We start from the raw sequence: 25,971 nt of genomic DNA, 5'->3' as shown, positions 1-25,971 counted from the left end.
GAATCGCTCTCCTGACCAAACTATGGGGACCACATTTCCCAGATTGCGGCTACCCCCTATATTTTGAAGATAAGAAATCCAAATATGTAAAAAAAAATGCATGTTTATTCAGAGAAAGTACGTTTTTGTGTCTGATTTCGTAACTTAATTAATAGTTAGCACTAATTAATTAGCATATTTGAGGTCACCCCCAGGTTTGATCGCAAATACTACTTAGTTCGTGAAAATCCGATCATTAGAACGAAAGTTATTCAGGGTGATTCGTTTTTTTTTTTGCGGACTGTACAATGTATGTGTTTTGCAGATTGCACGTAACGAATTAATCAGTTAACATGATTGCCAGATTACAAAATATGAAAATAGAAGAGCAAATAGATGTAGGAAGCGTAAATATATCGTTGTATTTCCTCTACCTTTTATTTTCCGTTATTTGCTAGATATATTTTTTTCGTATATATTTTTCATTTAGTGTGTTCTATTATTGCTTCAATTTTTTTAAGTGCTCCTGACACTATGTATTGATATATTTTGCTTTGGCTGTATTGATACAAATTTAGAAAGCACTTCTTTATGCGGATATAATCGTATGAGCTATCTCTCTCACTGTACTTGTACTGAATTGGAGATTGATCGTCCTCTGGTTGAGGTCAAAATTACGATTTGTGAATGAATGAATGAAGTATGATTGAGGCTTCAGTGTAAAACGGGCTATGACGTCTGTGGCTGAAATCGTAATCTTAGCCATAGAGAACGCCACTGAAAAACAGGAAACGCACCCTCCTATATAAAAATTTGGTTGATTTCAAGCAGGCTTGCTGATATTAGCAAGTAGCATTAATAACGACAAATTTATATATTTTCATTACTGAAATTTAGAGTACGATGTTTGTTGGTTAACTGTGTTAGTAAATTTGTTTATTTTGTAATAGTGTGTTATTGTTCTGGCGATTCTGTTTCCTGTGATTTTGATGAGGATGGAAATCAGATATGTAAATGCAAAGATGGTTATGCTCAAAATGGATGGAGTTGTGATAGTAAGTGCATATACAAACTTGTACTGCATACTGCATACTTCTATGAGCTTTAGAAAAGATTTTTACAGAGTTGTAGTAAAATAAAAATTTTAAGTAGAAAGAATTATCTAAAAATTAAGCTATTACCTCCTATATTAATGCATTTAATATACATATAACGGTTTATAAATTTTTTTCAACTTTCAAAAATCTATATTTATACAATGAACCCATACCTTGATCAATTTGAAAAATATTTTTTTCAGTAGTTGTAAACCAAACATTTTTCTATAAAATGAAAAAATAAATACACTCTATAACAAAAAAATCGCCGCACTAAGAAGGAGTTGTCCGATTGAAACGAAAATTGGTGGATAGGAAGACAATGTAAAAAATAGTAAATGATTAAAATTTCAGAACAATTGAATAATTTATTGCAGAGTTACAGTAACAAGTTCAATAAGGTGTTGACCCGCCTCTAGCCTGGATACAAGCTGCCATACGGCGTGGCATGGACCGATAAAGCTCCCGGATGGTCTCTTGCGGTATTTCCTGCCGAATTCGATCCAATTGTCGAACGAGGTCATCAACATTTCGTGCCAGATGCAATCGCCATCCCATCATATCCCAGACATGCTCGATGGGATAGAGATCTGGTGATCTGGCAGGCCTAGGAAGGGTTTGACAAGCTTGCAGAGAGTTCATAGCAACACGCGTCGTATGTGGTCTGGCATTACCCTGCTGAAAAACCAGCCCAGGGTGCTGCAAAAGGAACGGTAGTAAAACAAGTATTAGGATGTCGTCGACGTACCGCTGTGAAGTAAGTGTACCTCAAATGACGACAAAAGGGGTCCGGCTGTCAAAGGAAATGGCACCCATACCATAATACCTTGTTGAGGGCAGGTGTGGCGTGCAATAGTGAAGGCAGGATCCCTCCTCTGCCCTATGCGTCTCCAAAGACGTCTTCGATGATCGTCAGGACACAGTTAGAAGCGGGATTCGTCGCTAAGGACTATACGTCCCCAGTTGGCATCATTCCAGCCTGATCAAGCCTTGCACCACTGTAATCTGACTCGGCAGTGTGCAGGCGTGTATCGATTTCTTTGTTATAGTGTATATATATATATATATATATAAATCTCAGTCATAAAAATATATTTCATTTGGACTCATTGAAATAATAGTATTAACCATTTCCAGTTAGAAAAATTAGTTGCTGAAATGCACATTTTAAACACCGCAATAACATTTATATGCTAACGTGAATGGTCGAGATCAAGAGAATGTCGACTTTTATCGGTGAATATCAACAATCACATAGTTGCTTTGGTGAATGTCCGAAATATTTGTTATATCATATTTGATATTAATTTATTTGTTCATATTAATTTATTCGTTGATATTATCATATTTATTCGATATTTTAATACCTTCTGGGGATATATATTAGGAGAAACATCAGTGTTCGGAGTACCGTTTAAATGCATATCAGGCAATAGTACTCAACTTTTAAAAAAACATCCCTGTAGGGTTGGCAGGGCAGGGTGACTGAACCTTAAAAAAATATTGATGTAGGGCAGTCAGGGCAACTGGATACCGGGCAGTGGCACTTAACTAGGCTTAGTATATATTTCGGACTTTACCAAAGCGAATATGTGATTGTCAACATTCACCGGTGGAAGCCATGCTTTACACGCTATAACAAACCACGCTTTAACAAATGTTACTCTTAATTACATCTGATACCAATCACTGCACTACTATTGAGTAAACAGACTATTTTTTTTTCTTCAAATTTTAATAAACATAGACAACTTAGCAAAATTTTTAATTTATTATTATATTTAAAAAATATATTATTTGGCGACCCAGAATCAAATAATAGGAGAGAAGGAAGTGTCTTTTTAATAAAATAAAGCCTACCCACAACAGTCCGTTGTAGGACAGGGATGTCATGGAGGCTAGGGCTCCACAATTTCGTGACCAATGGCATGATTGTGGCAATGTGGATAGCACTGAACACAGTGCCGCTTTTACTTCCCAGACAAGCTGGAACTCATCATATGAGAACAGACATATGAAGGAAAAAAAGGGGGGGGGAATAATAATAAAAAAAACAAGAAACCGTAAAAAAAATATCCGAAAAAAGAATAAAAAAATTTATAAATATCCGGAAAATAAAAGACTTAATCTTTTCATCAGCTCACACGATTATATCCGGAAAAAAGTAGTGCTTTCTAATATTGTACCAATATAGTCAAAGCAAAATATATCAATACATTAGTGTGAAGAGCACTAAAAATATTGAAGCGAAAATAGAACACATTAGGTAAAAAATATATACGAGATAAAACATATCAAGCAAAAAACAGAAAATAAAATTTGNATATATATACAAAAGAAGGATAGTAGTTGGCTGCCCTGATATATTAGTTTCGGTTAACCTTTGTATTAAAAGCTTAAAAAAAAATAGTTTTACGAATGACGAAAAAATAATGCTGAAAACTAGTTAATTAGTTTATTCATGCTTCGGAAAAATAGCTTTATTTCTTAAAAAAAATATTTTCTGCTTTACTTTTCTACCGCTTTGTAAAATATTTTCAACGTTGGTATATAAGCTGCAGTTATTTTATCATGAAATAGTAGTGCTTACTGAATATTTTAAGTACTAAATACTTTTATTTTCAGTGTGATGGCTTAAAGTCACTTTTCAAGTGTAGAAAGTAAAAACGTATATTTTCCCACATCTTTAATTAAAAACATTACACTTTCCCAAAATTAGTGATAGTTGACAGGTATAAAAATTTGATAACATTCGATACTAGAAAGACTGAATCTTGCGGTATACCTAGAAAAACTGAAGGGACCAGTTTTACCTTTCCTTAATAGTTCGAGTTTCGATCAATTAGACATCCAAAAATACTTGTATAATCGTAATTAATTTAATAAAAGCATATGATAAACTTGATCATCGAAATTCTATTGTTTTTTTTTCGATTTGGCTAACGGAAATATTTCATTAAACAGGGGACTGGCATTTCTTTAGTCTTTAGTTTCTTTTTGACTTATACTTTAATTTCTGAGGTTTCTATACTTTTCTTTATAAATAATAATTATAGATATGTTGACATACCCTTGCTTTCTAATGAAACTGGGGTACCTTATTCTAACCAGTGTATATTTTATACCCAAAACTATCCAGGGTTACTGGATATCCACCAAAACATCTAAGGGGCCACTCTGGTTTCTCCCGTCATTAAAAGTTTAATGTTCTGTATATACCTGAATATATAAGTGAGCACTTAAGTAGGATCAAGGCAGGAAAAGCCAGTAATTTTTCATTACTTTCAGTTAGTCATTTTTCGAAATACTAAACTAAACACAGTGGCACGACAGCCCATAGAGGGCCAAGGACTACTGTGCCCATCTCAGTTTTCTTGACCTTGGGCTCTGGGGTGCAGGAGCAGATGTTCCGGTCAGGTTGTCAGCCGAAAGCGGAAATCCTAGTGTTTAGTTCCCAAGCATGCTTGGTACTCATTTATCGACCCACTGAAAGGATGAAAGGCCGAGTCAACCTTGCCCGGCCCGAGAATCAAACCCAGGACCTGTGGCACGGGAACGCGAAGAGCTACCACTCAGCCACTGAGCGTCTTCTTCGAAATACAGAGCAACAAAAAACGAGAGCTGCTAAATTTAAACTCCGCCGTCTATCTAGTGTTAAAAAGCAACTTTTGAATGCATATCACAAAAGAGTTATTTAATGTTTTGATTCGATTTTCTTATTAAAAACCTCCTCTTTCTACTAATCCGTTTACCATTTATTATGAAGCTCTCGATCATTTCGGATAAAAATAGGTGTAATTAAAATCCTCTAAATCAAGGACTCACAAAGTGGAGAGAATCAAGGACTTAGAGTGGAGTACCGCGTGGAGTTCAAGACTTTAATTTTAATATCATTCCTTTTATAACTCTTCAAATCTAATATTATTCCTGGATGCTGGATATTGGGGTTATCTCGGCGTTTGGCGCGAAGCCCCACTAACCGATTCATCGAATCTGTTTTGTCGTATTCTAGAAGGTCTTAAATATCATTGAAGTTGTAGTATTTAGTAACAACAAATCAAGTCCTTAAAGAAGTAAATCTTGAGTTTTGAAGTGAAAATCATCATTGGGATGGGGAGATCTCCTTGAGTAGAGTTGTGTGATAATATTATTCCTTTTATAAGAAAGCCCTTATATAGCAAGACGGAAAAGAGAAAAAACTGGTACGTAAGACATTTCATTGCAGCATTTTTTTCGAAAAAAATAAAATATCTGTAACTATCAAGATTTCTTTTATAATTTTAGCATATATATGAAACTACTTCTTTTCCAAGATAAAGTAGATATTGTTGAATAATTAAAAAAAAAAATTAGTAAACTCCTCCCAAAAACTAGCTATAACTGAAGGATTTTACTACCAACCTTTTCTCGCTTTCAACCCTGTATAAGACATCAGTTTTAATATTGGTCTTTTAGTTACACTTTAGTTTTAATATTAGTCCGTTAGTAGCAATCTGATTCCAATATAAGAAAAATAAATAAATAAAAGTTTCAAAGCAAAGTCAATAGAGGTCTGGATATATGTAAAAATGTCTCCTCATTAATTTTCAGGAATGCTAAGGGGGACTTAAAATGTAAAAATTGGTAAAAACTCATTTCATTTTCATTTTATTTAATCAATTTAATTACGCAATTGTAACTGCCACCATGATTTAACTTGCACATTATTCACATATGAAACTAAAACGAAGAATTAGATTCTGTGGAAAGTAAACTAAAAGAATTATGCTGGAAAAAGTTGCTAATTTAATTCTTTTTTACTGAATTTTTGTAATTTGAATTTCTTAGATTTTAATTATAGCAATTGCATGGGTGAAAGCTATACGGAAAAGTTGATAGAAAAGCCATTTCAGTTTTAACTTGTTTTCGGGAGGAGTAATTCTATTCTTTTTTAATTATTTAACAATATCTACTTTTTTCTCTGGAAGGAACGCTGGAAATGTGTGGTACCTCAGCATTTGGTGCGAAGCGCCACTAGCTGATTCAGCGAAGCTATTTTATCATAAATTGGTTAGGCATAAATTGGTACAATAAGATGATATGATTAAAGAAAAGGTTGGAGAGATTCCATTGTCAAGTTTTTAAATAAATGTAAACTATATAAAATTTTAGGAAGGAAGCAAGTTTATATCTATATATATAAAAATCTCTTGTCACAGTTTAAGTGGTTAAACTCCTCCTAAACGGCTTTACCGATTTTGATGAAATTTTATATGTATATTCAGTAGGTCTGAGAATACGTTTATAACTAATTTTTTTTTAATTTTTTGGACAGATTTAACGTATAGTTTGAATATATCTTTATTTCATCGTATTCGGATCCAAGCTATACATAGAAACATAACAATTAAAAAACAATATTCAAGCACGTTGCAACAAGTCATATTAAACTCTAATACTTATGCTCGCCCTTAAAAGAAGACCATCAGATATATTTGCAAGTATGTGAATAAAGGCAATGATATGACAGTATTTCGAGTTGAAAATACCAATGTGACTGCTCTTCCAGTGAATAACAACGATGAAGTAACGCTGTACCAAATTAGCCGGTACATCAGCTCCAATGAAGCTGTTTGGCGTATCTTTGGATTCCCAATTCATGAACGGGAATCCAACCTTTAGTCATTTAGCCGTCCATCTTGAAAATGGTCGGAGCGTATATTTCACGAACGAGACAGCGATTGACCAAGCTATAAATCCGCCAAAAACTACACTCGCAGAATTTTTGTGAATTGTGTAATGTGCGGATGCTTTTGGTGCCTTTGCACGGACATTACTCTACTCAGAAGTACCACACCATTTTACATGGGTTCAAACAAAAAAAAATGGACACCCCGCAAGCAAGGCACACCGGTTGATGCATGTCCCAGCTTACTCAAATCAAACGCCTTGTGGAGAGTATTTACAGTCAATCCAAGGCAAACTGAGTGCTTTTATTTTCGACTGCTGTTGGTTAATGTCACCGGCTCATTGTCATTTCAAGATATACGTAAAGTCGATGGACATCAGCATCCAACGAATAAAGATGCACGCCTTGCACTCGGTTTGCTGGAGGACGACAACCATTGGGAATGTGTGCTTGCTGAAGCAGCATTGAACTGAACTGCAAAGAAAATTCGTCTACTATTGCTATAGTATTAACTACATGTTTTCCGGCCCGTATAAAAACGTAATGGGATAATCACAAAGATTCGCTGACTGATGATATACGGTATCAACATTGCACACGTTGCAACGATCTAACCATAGCATTCAGCGATGCTATGCACAATGAAGCACTGATTGCTATTGAGGATCTTTGCACTATTATTGCCAACTTGCCACTCAGTCATTTCGGTATGCCTTCGCCAAATGGAAGTGCATCTGATTTATTAAACACTGACATGAACCGTGAACTTCAATACAATACGCACTAATGAATGAGGAACAAAGGAACATTTATGACAGCATTATGCTCGCAGTTTCGGCAGGACAAGGTGAAATTTTTTTTTTGGATGCACCAGGTGGAACTGGCAAAACATTTATTATTTCGCTAATTCTCGTTGAAACACGATCAAATAATGGCATTGCGTTGGCCGTAGCATCATCTGGCATTGCGGCAACTTTATTGGATGGAGGCATAACAACTCATTCATTATTTAAGCTGCCACTAAATATTCAAAACAACCCAGATGCAGTGTGCAACATAAAAAAGCAGTCGTCTATGACCACAGTGTTGAAACACTGTCAAATTATCATCTGGGATGAATGCACTATGGTACACAAACATTCGCTTGAGGCGTTGAACAGGACATTAAAAGATATAAAAATGCTCTCATTAACTTAATATTTCCCGATGTACACACGCAATACATTCATCATGAGTGGCTGGCAGAAAGGGCGATGTTAGCAGCAAAAAATGTGGACGTCAACGAATTGAATCTGAAGATACAACAGCTATTGCCAGGTATCTTGGTGACATATAAATCCGTTGATGCAGTTTGCGATCCCATTGAAGCTGCAAATTTTCCAACAGAGTTTTTAAACTCATCGGATTTACCAGTCATACCACCGCATAATTTAGTACTCAAAGTTGGATCTCCGGTTATTTTGCTTCGTAGCTTGAACCCACCAAGTCTGGGCAACGGCACGCGATTAGTCGTGAAAAATTAATGAACAACGTTATCGAAGTCATTATTTTAAATGACAAATTCCGGGGGGAAAGTATATTACTTCCACGAATCCCTATTATATCCACAGATGTGCCAATTCAATTTAAATGCATTCAATTCCCCATTAAATTGGCATTTGCAATGACAAGTCCAAACAATATCTGTTTGAATCTTAGATTTGAGCACACCATGTTTTTCCCTCGGACAATTATACGTTGTATGCTCTCGAGTGGGCAAACCATCCAGTTTATTTGTGTTAGCTAAAGATGGAATGACAAAAAATATTGTTCACTCCATTGCACTGAGAGATTAATATTGTTGACTAATATTTTCAGAATTCGTTGCATATATAATTTATAAAAAAATTTACAATAAATTTAAAAAAACTATTATTTGATGTGTTGTTATTTTCACATTCCGTCATCGTTAGCAGCGCTCCATGCCTCTTCCACTCATATACCACATACGCACACACTTACAATAAAAAAGATATATTTCCATACTCTAGAAATAATTCATATGGCAAAACAACGTTTCTCAGGTCAGCTAGTATATATATATATGCTAAAATTGTAAAAAAAAACTCCGTAGATAAAGAAATTTAATGTTTCTCGTAAAAACGGCCTTCGTTCTCGTTTTTGGTGTATATGCTTTCAGGTTTGAACGAGTGTAGTCGAGCATTAAGGTAGCGAGTTCCTGAAACTTTCAAATTTTTATAACAGATTTTATTTTTTTCTCAAGTGATAACTAAATGTTTCTTTTTTCATTTTGTTTATCAAAGTTGATTTACATACTTTCCACACACAGTAGATCCAAATAATTTAACTAAATATTTGAATAGAAAGTCGAATTGTTTGCATAGTTAAAAAACTCATATTTACAACTGTAAAATCAAGTGTTATATTGTTATTTCGTTAATAAACCTTAACCAAGAAGTATAAAAAATGGCATCTGGTCGGAATGTGATGAACTCACCAAAATATTGTAAATTTTTATTTTCGCTGAAACTTTTTTAATTTGTATTCTTCAATGTTCAATTTATTCTGATTTATTCACTGCTCACCAAGCTCTAACTGCTATTTTTTCTCACAAACACAATTTTCAATTGTATTCTTCAATGTTTGATTTATTCCGATTTCAGAGATGCCAACTTGCTCCAGACAGTGAATCTATATTTTCGAGTGGTAGTTTATTAATTGTTATTCTTGGTTTAATAAATTCAATAATTCGAAGGGTTATAGAATTCGCCTCTTCTTTTCCTCATCATCACGCCATTAGCTAATCAGAAAAAGATCTACTCTACAAAGAGTATAAAGCAGATTCCTATCAACACCGAAAGTTTTCGTGGCAGCCGTTATAGTGCTTCCGATGTCAGGGCTTCGGACATACTCAGCGTACCTGTTCCAATAACCCCAGATGCATGAAATGTGCAGAAAAGCACTACTGATACCGATGTGGAAGAAGCGGAGACTCTCCAGCCAAATACTGTAACTATAAGAACCACACCTCAAACTTCACTAAGTGCGAGGCCCCCTACAGTAGAAAAAGATCAGAGGCCAAAGCAACTTCATCTGCCTCTTCAACTCGTCGTTTAGTAACGATCATGCAGGAATTACAAGAGCTCCTGAAAAATGAAGAAGTGCTAGGTCTACTACAAACCATACTCAATAGGATTTCCCCATCTGAATGATGATCATCCGAATTCAACTCATGCTCTACTCCACTGAGGACCTAAATTTTTTATCTAATTTACTTCAGAACTTTTGAAACATATGACTCCTTAGCATATGTCAATACAGATTCGACGAATCGGTTAGTACACCGAGATTTAACCCATTCCCAGCCATTTGGTTACAGTCAAGTCTTGCTAAACCTTTAAAAAAGTAAGCAAAATTAGTCAAATATTTGCAAATTTTAGTTTGTGGTAAATTATCGTTTTCTTTTTTTAAAATATTTTGGCGTGTCCGGAGCAGTTGGCATCTCTGCGATTTATCCACTGCTCACAAGCTCAAACTGCATTTTATTCTGACAAAAGCAATCTACATTTTGCATTCTTCAATGTTTGATTTATGCCGATTTATCCACTGCCAACCTAGTTCTATCTACTGTTTTTTTCTGACAAAAACAATCTACATTTTGTATTCTTCAATATTAGATTTATGCTGATTTATCCACTGCCCACCTAGTTCTATCTACTGTTTTTTTTTTCTGACTAAAGCAATCTACATTTTGTATTCTTCAATGTTTGATTTATGCCGATTTATCCACTGCCCAACAAGTTCTATCTACTGTTTTTTTCTGACAAAAACAATCTACATTTTGTATTCTTCAATGTTTGATTTTTGCCGATTTATCCACTGCCCACTTAGTTCTATCTACTGTTTTTTTCTGACAAAAACAATCTACATTTTGTATTCTTCAATGTTTGATTTATGTCGATTTATCCACTGCTTACCTACCTCTAGCTACTGTTTTTTCTGACAAAAACTATCTTCTTTTTTTATTCTTTAATGTTCAATCTATTCTTCTATTTCCTAAATAGCCAATGAACTTTCTTCAACCAAATTCAAATCTATCTACTACCTCAATTTTAACATCAAGAATACACAAATCAAGATGAAAAGGCAAAAAGATCGTTCTCCGCCCAGAGTGTCCAGCTCTAATTAACTGTTTGCTGGAATTATTTTTTAATATTAAACTCAGGTAAACAAAATAAAAAATTACTAGTTTTTTTTATTGCTTGCTACTTTTTTTTAAAATTTGTTTATAACTTTTCTGGTTATACAACTTGCTGAATTTTATTTCTTTTAGAGTGTAAATGCTACTATGGATGGGGGTGCAAATTTGTAAATAATAACAAAATCTGTATATGTCTTAAAGGTTATGTTCAGGATAAAGGAGATTGTTACCGTAAGTATATTTCAATATTTAACCAATTTGTGCTTAGCGTCCTTTTAATAGGATGGTTTCTTTTTCAAAAAAAAGAAAAAAGTGCACCACGCATGTTTCATAATAATATTTATTTTGTAAAATCAAGGTACTGTGCGGCTTTCAGGAGAACTCCTCCAGACATCAGTCTCCCTTCGTGGCGGTTACCACGGTTACGAGGGAAAGTTACTTCGAATAGAGGTGTGGGGTGAATAGTTTTGTCTTGATCTTTGCATAGGTCAGCTTAAGTAAACCAATAAGTACTTTATGTAATATTTACAAAATTAATTTTAAAAGAAATAAAATCACTAATTCCCCTATTTTTCAATAGTCTCCAATGCGCGATGGTAGACTACTTCCTCTACAATGGCATGACTGCCCAGGTTGAGCCAGCCCCTGACTCTTATTCAAGTGGGTCTGGTCTTTTTCTTGGTAAATAATATTATTGTGCCATGGGTGGTTTTCGTGGTTCTCTTCTCCATGTAACAAAAATGCGAGTTTGTTCCTTGAAAAATGCCTGCATGAAGGCAAATTTCTCGCATTACTTGAGCCAGGAGTTACCTTGTCTTCTAGATTGGGTTCAAAATTGCAAGGCTACGGAGTTGAACATCAGTAGTAAGCCCAAAATTAGGCAGATTGTTCAACAACGGTCATAAAATTATAAATATATATTTGTTTCCAGTTGTTGTTTTTTTTTTCAATTAATAATTAAAATATTTTTAAAATTCATAATCGATATTTTTCTTTTCTTAAGAAAACATAGCAAATCACAATTTTTTTTCTATTTTCCAGAAAACAAATTAAAGTGAATGAATGTATTTCAGAACCGTTCTTTTTCATCGTTGTTGAGAGATATTTTTTACAAACTTTTTTATTCTTTTCAGGGTGTAGTTGCGGAGAAAATGGTAAATGCGTCTGGGACTGGAGTCATACACAGATACGTTGTGATTGTAATCCTGGTTTCATGGAGTTCGACGGAGTTTGCAAAGAGAGTAAGGACTGGAAATAGATTTTCAAATATATATCACTTACATCAATTATTCTTAAAGTGGTCGTTAAATAATATGGTTCCCACACTATTCGGGAGAAGAGCAAGCCATTTTAAGAGCATTGTTTAACAATTGAAGTTAATCTGCATTGTAGGAAGGCAGCCGTCAGTAAATTTAGTCCTTTGCACTCTAGGTCCTTTTAACGATTAAAAAGCACGGACTCAACCAGTAGAAGACAATTCTAATTGTTTTCACATGTATCATACAATACTTAGAGACAACTAAATACATTTATTTATTGGTTTATTGGAATTACGTACATTTGCAAGCTTGTGTTCACAATTTTGGCTTGTCCCGTAGTGGACTGATCGTTAAGACACGGTTCCCAGCAAATCACCGAAGTCAAGCATCACTTGTGGTGGTCAGGGTGCGGGTGGGTGACCACTTGGATCAGTCTGCGTAGGGACCTAGGGTGTGCGGTATGGGTCCTCGTTAAACTGTTCTACCGTAAAATGCTTGACTTCGCGCTCAGGTCGTCGGGCTACCGAAGCGGGGGTCCCATCCCCTCTGTAGAGGATCAAAATTGTGATGGCATGTCTTCGGATCATCCTCAGGGATGTTGCCCAGATAGTTGCCAATAGCCCATTGTGCAGCTCTAGTGCGACGTAAATGAACTACAACAACAACAACATAGTGATTATCTCACCCCATTCTTTTCTTCTTCATTATTTGCCTCCAGTTTCATCTTCCTCATTTGATGATATAGCTCAGTGGTGCCCTATCTATTTTGATCCACCTCTCCCGTTTCACTATCATTTGAAGCTCATTCCTCCTACAAAGATACAAAGCATAGTTTTACAATATTTATTCAGATTTTGATTGCTTAATACATTTTAAAAGTAAAACAACTAAAGCATAAAAAAAATTTATACACTAATGTTTTCATTTTTTTTTCATTAACCAGACTTTTATAATCAATTCACGGGGACGCTTTTCCATCATCATAAGTTATCTACCACTCTGAATATTAAAATTCTTAAATTTAAATTTTCATTAACTACCATAATTTCACCTGCCAACTTTTAATCCTTTCGAGGTTGATTTTTCCCAGTATTAGTAGAATGGAAACTGAATTACAATTTTAGGCAGAAAAATACGTTTATTTTAAAAAAGCTTAAGCAAATTACCATGATAATGTCACATATTAATGCATATATATATGCTTAATTTTTTTTAAGAATAGTGGTGGTCAAAATCATTAAAAATTAAGTTTATAAAAGTAAGAATAGCATACATTTACTACCACTTTAAATACAGAAACAGAATTTTACGCTAAATGCGTAAAAGTTGGCAGGTAAGCATATTTAAGGACCATAACAGCCACCACACAGTCTGATGAACACAGAAAGTTCCCAAAAGTCATGTTTCCCAGATCATATCTCCACGCGTGGTGAGACCGCTCGTCTGAGAAGGACTCCAATACTTGCAATTTTTGTTTTAAGAATCTAAAAGAAATATGTATACAAATTGCATTGCTTAAAATTGTTATAAATTTTGAAGAAATTAAATGCTAGAAAAAAAACTCGAGCTAAATTTATGAGTAAAACTGACCCTTTCAGCATATCGCTGCATTTTTGAAAACTTTGAGTGGGTTTCGTGCGTATTTTCTTCTTAATTATGCGTTTAATAGGTAATAATTTTCTAACTAACTCTTGAATGGTAATTTTTTTATTCGATTCTACTCTTTGTACATTTTACTACTCAGTCTTGTAATTTCAAGTTTCTAAGTCTACCCGAAGTTTCTAAGTTTAATTCTCTACCATTGTAAAGTTTCTAAGTTTCTTGTGCCACTCAAAGTTTCTATACAGCAAAACAACGTATGGTTGTATACCCTATACAGCGGCAGTGACTCTTACTATTTTTTTTAAATAGAGAGAAATAAATAGTTTTTTTTACTTATTTTTTTTAGTTTCAAATTGTTATTGTGGAGAAAACAGTAATTGCACTCTGAAGGACAACGAAAAGATTTGTTCATGCCAAGAAGGATTTACTTACATGAATGGATTATGCACAGGTAAATATTTGAACGTTTTTACACTTAAATCTTTAATCTAACTAAATATGTATAATATCTATGAATGAAATAATGATATGAATAAAAATATTAGAGCTACTTTATAAATATTCTGAAGACTGTGCAAACTTGTTTTTACTAAACGTTAAGATGTTTCGATATTTAGAGCGGCACTTACTTTTATAGCAGTGTTTCTTAAAGTGTGGTACGCGTACACCCAGGGGTACGGGAACAGTTCAGTGAGGGTACGCGTTCTTATGCGAAATATCTTGCAACAAACGAAAATTTCTAAGAAATTTATTTAAAAACAAAGCTAGCCAAGAAAATTTACGATTACTTATTTTTCTATTGGCTATTTTTTGCAGAGTTAACAGCTAATAATTAGTGGTGTCAACAGCGAGTTGTGATTATTAACTTTTGTGCAATTTTGTTATAGTAAAAAATACATTTATTTTTTTGTTACTGGAACGCAGCGCTACGAAAAATTTAGAAAGGGTACACAAAAGTCATAAGTTCGGGAAACACTGCTTTATAGGTCTCACCTATAAGAGACACCTTTTGAGTGCATAGGTTCACAATTTATTTAACAGAATAAAGACATATATACAAGTTTAATGAAAATTACAATAAAAAATAATTAGATAAAGAATTAGTAACATTTTTAAACTTAAAATATTCAAAAAAATAAAATAATGCGTTTGTTTAAAAATTAACATGCTTCCATTTTTACTTATAATCGCTGCGACAAAGCTTGGCAATATAATATTGAAACGGCAATATAATATTGAAACATGACTTAGTTTCTTTGTTTTGTTAAATCATTCCTATTTAAGTTTTACTTTTCTAAGTCTGCTAAGTATATTTCATAACTAGCCGCCTNCAGTGTTAATAATTAGTGGTGTCAACAGCCAGTTGTGATTTTTAACTTTTGTGCAATTTTGTTATAGTAAAAAATACATTTATTTTTTTGTTACTGGAACGCAGCGTTACGAGAAATTTAGAAAGGGTACACAAAAGTCATAAGTTTGGGAAACACTGCTTTATAGGTGTCACCTTTTGAGTGCATAGGTTCACAATTTATTTAGCAGAATAAAGACATATATACAAGTTTAACGAAAATTACAATAAAAGAATAATTAGATAAAGAATTAGTAAAATTTTTAAACTTAAAATATTCAAAAATAATAAAATAATGCGTTTGTTTAAAAATTAACATGCTTCCATTTTTACTTATAATCGCTGCGACAAAGCTTGGAAAGATAAACGGCAATATAATATTGAAACTTGACTTAGTTTCTATGTTTTATTAAATCATTCCTATTTAAGTTTTACTTTTCTAAGTTTCCTAAGTTTATTTCATAATATAGTTCATATTTTGTGAATTTATAATTCTGTAGCCGTTTATCTTCACTTTCACGTATCCTCAAACCATGATATTATTAAATCATGAACTTACGTGAAACACTTTTTTTATACAGCTGCTAAAACTGTTTACTTCTAACTGAGACTGAAGATTTAAACTATCGTACTTAAAGATTCACATCTATTCATGCAGCTAAGCTAACCTTTAAGGATTATCAAGTGCACGAAAGCCTGTTCACACGATTTTTATCATACAACGCTTTTCATCGCTACATTTAGCGACTTTTTAAAACTAAAAATAATTTATGTATAATTTATTTATACATATTAATAGCTTTTATCGACAAATATGAGCAAAATGTGAGCAAAGTGCCAGTTATGCATCAAATGAGAAGAATGAAGAATATTATTTTATTTCAGATATCAACGAATGCGATAATCCAAATGCTTGCCCAAAAAATAAAAAGTGTAAGAATCTAATTGGAAGCTACAACTGCTCATGCGCAGATGGTTTCCAACCTTCAGAAGATAAAGAAGGAGAATGTGATGGTAAGATGTTTCCTTTAACAGTTCCAAACTGGAACAATGATTATCAACAGTGTTAGAGCCAAAACATGCGGTACAACTGCAAGTGTCCTAAATTAAGAGGACGGTTTCCTAAAATTTATAACTGTTAGATGAGCTTAGCTTAAAAAAAATAAATCAATACATAACGAGGTATTAATTTTTCTTCCTGGATTTTCAGTTTTATTTTTAAAAATTCCGACAGATGGTGCTGCAGGCAGGAAAGGAAATAAGTCAAAGGAAAATTATTAAAAGTCACATAAAAACATGACGCATTTCGATATGTGATTGTGGTTGATTGTGTATATTTCATAAATATTGTAATGTGATTTTAATTCTCTAAGAGATTTTAAAAACATGTAGTGGTATTTTAAATTATTTTTTCTTAATTAGCACTTTTACCATCTGCGCAGCACCATCCTTTAAATTCAAAAACAAAATTCAGCGCTAACTACCCTCGCTTCCTCTACGATAATGGAGTGGCCCGAGCGAAAATTCACTTAGCCCAGATATCATCTTCTGTAATTCGAGTAGTAATGACAAATTACTCTGCTTTGAGAAGTATAACACTCCATCCCAAAAATTTAAGCACAAGCAAAAAAATTTCATATTTAACGGCAAATAAACAGAATGTTAACAAAAAGACAATTTCATGTGATGTAATTAAAAAGTGGTAACAAATAAATTGCTGAAAAATATTTTTTTTATTACGGATTTGATAAATAAAATAAAAAATAAATAAACAACGGGCTTTCTTGAAAGTTTATAAGCTTAAATGACACAATTTACTTACTTACTTACTTATCCTCTACGTGCCTTTGGGCACTCAAGGCCTCTAGCATATACCTCCAACGCCTCCTGTCTCTAGCAATAGATCTTGCTTCCTCCCAGCCAGATATTCCACATTCTTTTAATTCGCCCAAAAACATGCGCTGGATGGTAAGTTGTTCTCTTACCATCAGGGGCCCATGTAAGAGCAACGGATATAATTTTTTCTTTGGGCATTCTAAGGATATGTCCGAGCCAGCTCCATCTTCGTTTTTTAATTTCATCTTCGATTGTTTTTATTTTAGCTTTCTTTAATAGATTTTGATTTGATACTTTGTAAGGCCAGAAAATTCTTAAAATAAATCTTAACAGTTTGTTTTGAAAGGTTTCTAATTTTTGTATTTCGATCTTAGTCTGTTTCCAAGTTTCTGAGTCATATAATAGTACTGCTCTAACAATAGCTTTGTAAACAACTATTTTTGTCTTTATTTCAATATTTGACTCTCTCCAAAATCTATGTAATCCCTTAAAACATGTTCTTGCTTTGATTATTCTCTGTCTAATATCTTCACTACTTCCACCTTTTTTATCTACAATAGAACCTAAATAGCTAGATGACTCTATGTCATCTATTTCGTGATTTTCGATTTTAATTTTGTCATTTTTCTTATTTTGTCATTTTTCTTTTGATTTATTCTCATTACTTTAGTTTTCTTCTTGTTTAATGACACAATTTAGGAGTCTTAAAGTAATCTAAATTAGATACTGATCCCCAATTATTCTTAANCTTTGATTATTCTCTGTCTAATATCTTCACTACTTCCACCTTTTTTATCTACAATAGAACCTAAATAGCTAAATGACTCTATGTCATCTATTTCGTGATTTTCGATTTTAATTTTGTCATTTTTCTTTTGATTTATTCTCATTACTTTAGTTTTCTTTTTGTTTAATGACACAATTTAGGAGTCTTAAAATAATCTAAATTAGATATTGATCCCCAATTATTCTTAAAAATATAGAATGTACATTTTTTCATTGAATAAATAACCTTCTGGTGAGTTTCCATTGAATAAATAACCCGTGGGGGGGGGCGGGGCGAGATTGCCATATTTTCTCATTAGACTTTTGGAGTTCTTTTATAATGCTATATTGTTTAAGATTTCTATATGGAGGGGTTGGACAAAATAATGGGAACATTTCTACTAACACATTTTTGGATCTTTCTCAAAAAATACTAAGAGAATCATTTTATAAATATAGAATTATTTAGGATTTGCAATTTCTCATACTTTTCAATGAAGTTTACATTATACTTACGTTGGGGGATTAGAAAATGGGTGGATCAACGCCTTTTTATTTTTGTAAATAAGTTCACTTTAACTGCCGGTCTTATAATTAGTGTAACAGATATTTCAGGGCAAAAATTTAAAATTGTTAACAAGATAATAATATTTAAATATATCACTTAAAATTGCGTGCAGGGTTTTTTTTTTCATTCATTTTTATAAACTTAATTTAATTTTGGAAAATGTATATTACTTAAAATAAAAGTCACAAAATCCACGGTGGTCTTATGATTTTGCTACACATGTAATAAACCAATAACTATAAAAATATTTTTAAAAAATCTCAAAATAGCTTCTTCTTTGAAGACATTATGACATGCTAATCATAATTATAGTCTAAAATGTTTAAAAAAATTGACTCAAAAATAACTGATTAAAAATAGATGTTGAAAGAAACGAGTGAGAAAGTTTGTTAAAAATAAACATTGAAACAAGTTTAAAAAAAGAGAGAAAAAAACTTTAACGCTTTAAACAATGAAATATCTTTTATTATTTAAGTGTAACATTATTCAAGTATGTAAAACAATATCTACACGCGGTTAACTTGCCTGACTGTGAAGCCAATGGCTGCGTGTTCGAATCCCTCTATGGCCATGGATGTTTCTCTCTATGTGTTGTCCTCTGTTGTTTGTGAATGTGGCCCACCCGATGAACGGGTATTTGTGGCGGTGTGGCGCGGGTAATGTTGCTCGCCTCCACGACTTAGGTTCACAGGAGCGCACTGGGTAACGTTAAATGAGCAACACTTCCGGCATCTTCCGAAGTGAAGAACGAAAAGTTCAGTACCTACCGTTAGAGGAAGGGGGAAAAATTCCAGGCAACCGGTAGAGAAACTTATTTTTGGTTTCTTTTTATTTGACCTTAAGTTGTATCGATTGCTTACGGGGAGCTATAATAGATTTGTCTCCTCGTAATATTTTACAAATGTTAAAACAGTTCAGGCTTCAGGGGTAAAAAGGTTAACGGAATGCTAAATCAAAAATACTAATCGGAAAAACTAAATTGTAATCAAAATTAACAATTTTTTTTTACTTTTTGTTAATTTTTTATTTACTTTATTTATTATACTTGTTTATTTTGTAGATATTGACGAATGCCAAAATGCGAACTCTTGCGCTGGTTCTGAAACTGAGTGCTTCAATACCGTTGGAAGTTTCAGGTGTGTCTGCAAGTCTGGTTTCGCTACTCGTGATGGGATGGCTGCAAGTCCAATCTGCGAAAGTAAGACATTCTTATTTTCACAATTGATGGTTGACCATGTGAAACCTAAGTACAGAGGGTTCAAGGGGTTAAAATGTATAATCGTGAGACTTCCGGGTTACCACTTCCGATTGATTTTCACGCTTAAGCTTGAAAAAGTGCGCTATACAATAATATGAAACTTGTAGAGTTTACAATGCAACACGTTTTTTAAATTTCAACGTGACACATAACAAACGAATTCAGAAGACTCCACGGCCTGCTATGATGCTATCCAGAAAATAAGAAACGGCGATATACGGACACAAATATACCGAAAAACGGACACATTCAGCCAAACACGAGCACAAATATAGTCAATTAAGGGATAACACTCAAACCTTACGCTATATTTTTGTTGTGATTTTAACTTTCTGAAATTTGTTTCACGCACATGACCTGTTGAATTTATAAATTACAGATATCTCTTAGGAATGGTAAAATTACATGTAAATTTAAACACTATAATGAAACTTCTAAGAATATAAAGCATGTTATAATATCGCCTTGTAAGCATAACATAAGCAGTGGGATACACGGGAAGTTTTCTGAATTTCCTTCAGTTTTAGGAGGCTTGTTATTGTTTACATGCATTCAATCATCCACACTCAATCCACTCTGTGCAGTTTGAACCGTATGAAAATAAGATTTTTCGTGACAATAGTGTTTAAAACAGTAAGTTAAGTTGAGTTTACAGCTTGGTCCAACTTAGAGTCCACATTGTTACACTGTTAGTTGCATTGTTACACTGAGACTGTTTAGTTGGAAATAGTAATTTAGCTCCCTTTCAAAAATAAACTGGTTTATTGGTTTATTTAATCCATCTCTTTCTCCCATAACCCTCGATAATAATTTGTCAAAGCTTGATAATATATATGTTTTTCCCCAGGATGCTCATTTTATACGATTTTAATTACTATGACCCAATTTTAAACATTATTATGCTCCTTTTCTAATATAATTCAGTAATTTACTTCCGAAATAAATACTTTCTAAAGAAAGACTGAACAATAAACAAGACTGAAACTTCTTATAACAAAACTAAACTCAAATGAGCAAAATTGCCCCAATATTAGCAGCTTTGCGGACTGAATATCTTAAGATAAAGAAACTTACAGATATCCCTCTTTTTCATATATACATAAATTCCTAAAAATAGTTAACAATCTGCATATTGCTTCGCTGTGTGCTTAAAAGTTTTTTTCATGTCCGTGTTTACTTCTTTTTCAGATAAATCTTCATGGAAAACTGGATTCGGAATTTTAATAGGAATTTTTCTTGCAATTATTATTGGTCTAGTAATCATGATATACAGGAAGTCTTGGTAAGTATACGAACTAACATAATGTATTCCTCAAGATTTCCAGCCATTTCAGCATATTGCATTTTTTTTTAACCTCATGCAATAACAATAAAACTAAGAGAAAACAATTTGCTGCATCTATATACTTAATTAGGTACTTGCATTAGGTACCTAATACATGTACATGCCTTGCATTGGGTATGAACTTGCATTAGGTACTTGATCTTACCGAATTTGAGCGTGGGAATTTCAAAGATGAAATTAGTTTTGTTCCGAAAGCTGCAGATGTTTAATCAAAATGATATTTTTAGTTTATTTATTGTACCGGCCAGGTTGTCGAGCGGTCAGCGTGCCTGACTGCGAAACAAATGGTTGCGAGTTCGAATCCAGATCAGGGCATGGATGTTCCTCTCTGTCTGCTGTCCTCTGATGTATAAATGGGGATCACCACTATCTGTGGCAGTGTGATATGGTAATGTAGCTCGCCTCCGGGACTTAGGTTCAAAGGTGACAAAACGGTTGCGCTAAATGGGCAAGAATTCCGGCATCTATTGAGGTGAAGAAAAGGAAGTTCAACCCCTGCCGTTAAAAAAAAAAGTTTATTTGTTGACTGAATGCACAAATTTATAAGGAACGAATAGATTTATATACAACATACGTATACACTTGTCTGCTCTTTAGAAAATAACACCCAAGACAAAAACATATGATCCTAACGTATCGCATCATAAATTGAAAGTTATTATCGTCTTTTTCCAACCACTCCCTACGTAGCGGAAAAGTGGGGACATCTAGTATTCACTAGTCTGAATTTTTTTAAAAATCTCAGATAGGAATATATTGTGAATTGCTTAAAAACTGTAGCTTGAAAAACCGATTGCAGATGTGAAATCAGCACCTCCAACTATTTAATATACTTTCAGAAATCTCATGCAACAGGAAAAAAATCCTTGATTGTCAAATTTAAAAGAACTTGGTATTGTAAGCGGAAAAAAAATTTAGTGGTTAAGCATAATTGTTTACCACATATTCAGCTCATTTATCTTTTTCAATGTTTGATATCCTTGAATTATTTAGGAAAAATATTATTTNTTCAAGGGGTTAAAATGTATAATCGTGAGACTTCCGGGTTACCACTTCCGATTGATTTTCACGCTTAAGCTTGAAAAAGTGCGCTATACAATAATATGAAACTTGTAGAGTTTACAATGCAACACGTTTTTTAAATTTCAACGTGACACATAACAAACGAATTCAGAAGACTCCACGGCCTGCTATGATGCTATCCAGAAAATAAGAAACGGCAATATACGGACACAAATATAGCCAAAAACGGACACATTCAGCCAAACCATCACCTCCTTCATCAAAAAGCCTCCACACGGTCTTTCATAAGTAATCCGCGCAGACTATATAAAAAGTGAACCAGTTGTGCGCATGAACCCAAAACCTTTTGTAAAAGTAATTGAGAGAAATTCATCATATATATTTGAGAATTGAATCTGTAGTGGTTGACAAGTGAATAAAGCAAACCAATAATATTCACAAATTTAAAAAAAAATTAGTCATATATTTGCTACCACTTTCTTATTTTAACTAGATTTTGTATTAAGTGACTCATTCTGAAAGTGGATATCCATCAGAGTGGTCTGATCGGACTACCTATAAAAAACCGTGTGGAGGCTTTCAATTATAGGCGGCGTTGGCCAAACACGAGCACAAATATAGTCAATTAAGGGATAACACTCAAAACATGTCGAACCTTACTCTATATTTATGTTGTCATATTAACTTTCTTAAATTTGTTTCAGGCACATGACCTGTTAGAATTTATAAATTACAGATAACTCTTAGGAATGGTAAAATTACATGTAAATTTAAGCACAATAAAACTTCTAAGAATATTAAGTATATTATAATATCGCCTTGTAAGCATAACATAAGCAGTGGGATACACTGGGATTTTTCTGAATTTCCTTCTGTTTTAGGAGGCTTGTTATTGTTTACATGCAATCAATCATCCATACTCAATCCACTCTGTGCAGTTTGAACCGTATGAAAATAAGATGTTTCGTGAAATCAGTGTTTTAAACAGTAAGTTAAGTCGAGTTTACAGCTTGGTCCAACTTAGAGTCCACATTGTTAAACTGTTAGTTACATTGTTACACTGAGACTGTTTAGTTGGAAATAGTAATTTAGCTCAAAATAAACTAGTCAAAATAAACAAAAATAAACTGGTTTATTGGTTTATTTAATCCATCTCTTTCTCCTATCACCCTCGATAATAATTTGTCAAAGCTTGATAATACAGTGAAACTTCTCCTAAAGGCCACCTCTACTTAAGGGCCACCTCTATTAAGGGCCAATATTTTGAGGAACGAAAATTTTCCCCATAGACATAATGTTAATTTTCCTCCCATTAGAGGGCCACATTTTCCTGACTACCTCCAATAAAGGCCATTTATTTTTAAAAAAAATTTCTCAAAAATTATATCGTTTTAAGTTTTAAAAAAATACAATACATGTTTTTTTTAAACTTATTTGTTCAATTTTTTCAGGATTTCAGTCTGATTCAGATAATGAAAATGAGTCCCCCGTGCCATATTTATCAAACCAAGAAACGCTAATAGAAGTAAATAAACTGATATCCCAATCCAAGGCATAATAAATTATGCGAATTTAACTTATTTGTTCTATAGAGTTAAGGAATCATTAGAAACTAAAATTGTTTGCGAAAAAGTTGTAAAAAGTAAACAAACTTCAATTGAAATTTTTTTTAAACATGTATAAAAACTTTAAATGTTAATAAACAGTTTTTTTCTACATAAATTTTGATTTCTTCATTTTATTTTTTGGTCACCCCCATTTAAGGGCACCCCTCATAAGGACCAATTTTCAATGGAACGACAGGTGGCCCTTACCGAGAGGTTTCACTGTATATATATTTTTCCCCAGGATGCTCATTATACGATTTTAATTACTATGACCCAATTTTAAACATTATTATGCTCCTTTATCTAATAGAATTCAGTAATTTACTTCCGAAATAAATACTTTCTTAAGAAAGACTGAACAATAAACAAGACTGAAACTTCTTATCACAAGACTAAATTCAAATGAGCAAAATTACCCTAATATTAGCTGCTTTTCGGATTGAATATCTAAAGATAAAGAAACTTACAGATATCCCTCTTTTTCATACATAAATAAATTCCTAAAAATAGTTAACAATCTGCATATTGCTTCGCTGTGCGTTTAAAAGTTTTTTTCATGTCCGTGTTTACTTCTTTTTCAGATAAATCTTCATGGAAAACTGGATTCGGTCTTTTAATAGGAATTTTTCTTGCAATTATAATTGGTCTAGTAATCATGATATACAGGAAGACTTGGTAAGTGTACGAACTAACATAATGTATTCCTCAAGATTTCCAGCCACAGAGATGCCAACTGCTCCGGACACGCCAAAATAATTTTAAGAAAACGGTAAATAACTACAAAGCAAATTTCGAAAATATTTGACTGCTATTATTTGCTTTTTAAAAGATATAGCATGACATACGTACTTACTTACTTACTTTATTTACAAAAATTGGGCACCTGGGCCACTTAGCGGCCCCTATCCCATACATCTAGAAATTTACAGAAAATTTATAGTAATAACATTTTGAATTTAGCAGTCGATGTGGTAGCTAATAGAAAAACAAGCACTTTGCTTGAGTAAATATAACATTTGAATATCTGATTCATCGAATCTAAGTTGATATATATAAATATAAACATAATTTGACATATATATACATAAGTTGACATAAATAAATAATAACATAAATTGATACATATTTCACTAATTAAATTTCTATATTTTAACTAGCACATATTTAATTGTGACATACATTGAAGTTCATTCGAATACATTGTGGTAACCATAAAAAAAATTAAGCCGTTTGCTTGTGAAATAATAAAACAATGAAATTTAATATGACAAATTGACTTAACACTAGAAATATTGATTGTAGACTTAAATTAAAAATAAAGATAAAACATGATTTGATATGTACAGTAATTGATTTTTGAAAAATGAAAGGCATAATTGATGAATATAGATAAATCATACCTTGATACATGATGAAATAACATATTTGGAGAAAATGCAGTGAATATATTTTATCAGAGAAGTATTGCTCATTAAATACAATAGAATTTTCAAAAGAATTTAACATGCAAAGTTGATATATATGTATGCATAAATTGGTTATATTATCAGAAAATAATTCTTAATGTAATTTAATTTAACTTAAGTAAAAGTCTGATGTGAAAAGTTCAGTGAATTTAACTTGAGAATCTTGAAAATAAAAGTAGAACTCACTGGGATTGAGATGATGACATACGTACTATAATGTGGCGAATTGCATAAGCCTACGAATTATTTAGAAATAGTGGTGGATAAAAATCTACTAAATTGAATTTATTAAACCAAGAATCACAACTAATAAACAACCACTTGAAAATATATATTTGCTGCCCGGAGCAAGTTGGCATCTCTGCAGCCATTTCACACCTGCCTACTTTCACTCTTTCCGAGAACGGATTTTCAGAGTGGTTGTAAAACAATAAACGAAAAACAACCTGTCTCAAAAATATATTTTGGTTTTGATACCGTTGATATTCGCTTGCGCAAGGATTATTATGCTTTTATATATTTATTGCAATTATTTGTATGTAGTGGTGGTCAAACTCATGTATAATTATCATTATAATTCAAAAAGTTAATTGGAATAACCTGAGTACTGCTACCACTTTAAATATGAAAATAAAATCTTCGGGAAAATCCGGAAGAGTTGGCAGGTATGCCATTTCAACATATTGCATTTTTTTAATCTCATGCAATAATGATAAAATTAAGGAAAACAATTTTTGCTGCATCTATGTACTTGAATAGGTACTTGCATTACGTACCTAATACAAGTACATGCCTTGCATTAGGTACTTGATCTTACCGAATTTGAGCGTGGGAACTTCAAAACTGAAATTAGTTTTGTTCCGAAAGCTGCAGATGTTTAATCAAAATGATATTTTTAGTTTATTTATTGTGCCGGCCAGGTTGTCGAGCGGTCAGCGTGCCTGACTGC

At 33.0% G+C, this 25,971-nt stretch overlaps 1 protein-coding gene across 3 annotated transcripts in view; it reads left to right on the top strand.

Annotated features, from left to right (window-relative positions):
* The window catches only part of LOC107437384 (latent-transforming growth factor beta-binding protein 1-like), a 43,141-nt gene that overhangs the window by 13,149 nt on the left and 4,021 nt on the right, over nt 1-25,971 (top strand). The window contains exons 4-10 of one of the 3 annotated variants that reach the window (XM_043053511.2): nt 930-1,034; nt 11,078-11,176; nt 12,079-12,186; nt 14,153-14,257; nt 16,040-16,168; nt 19,384-19,521; nt 20,770-20,863. In XM_043053511.2, coding sequence (XP_042909445.1) covers nt 930-1,034; nt 11,078-11,176; nt 12,079-12,186; nt 14,153-14,257; nt 16,040-16,168; nt 19,384-19,521; nt 20,770-20,863 — 778 coding nt within the window. Of the gene's footprint in view, nt 1-929; nt 1,035-11,077; nt 11,177-12,078; nt 12,187-14,152; nt 14,258-16,039; nt 16,169-19,383; nt 19,522-20,769; nt 20,864-24,137; nt 24,232-25,971 lie in introns of all 3 variants that reach the window. The other 2 variants (XM_043053512.2, XM_071185143.1) reach the window with 2 other exon arrangements.

This window comes from Parasteatoda tepidariorum, chromosome 9 (genome assembly GCF_043381705.1).
Source record: "Parasteatoda tepidariorum isolate YZ-2023 chromosome 9, CAS_Ptep_4.0, whole genome shotgun sequence".
Taxonomy (NCBI): domain Eukaryota; kingdom Metazoa; phylum Arthropoda; class Arachnida; order Araneae; family Theridiidae; genus Parasteatoda; species Parasteatoda tepidariorum.
The sequence above is the reverse complement of the archived record's forward strand: the minus strand, read 5'-3'. Positions and strand labels throughout refer to the sequence as shown.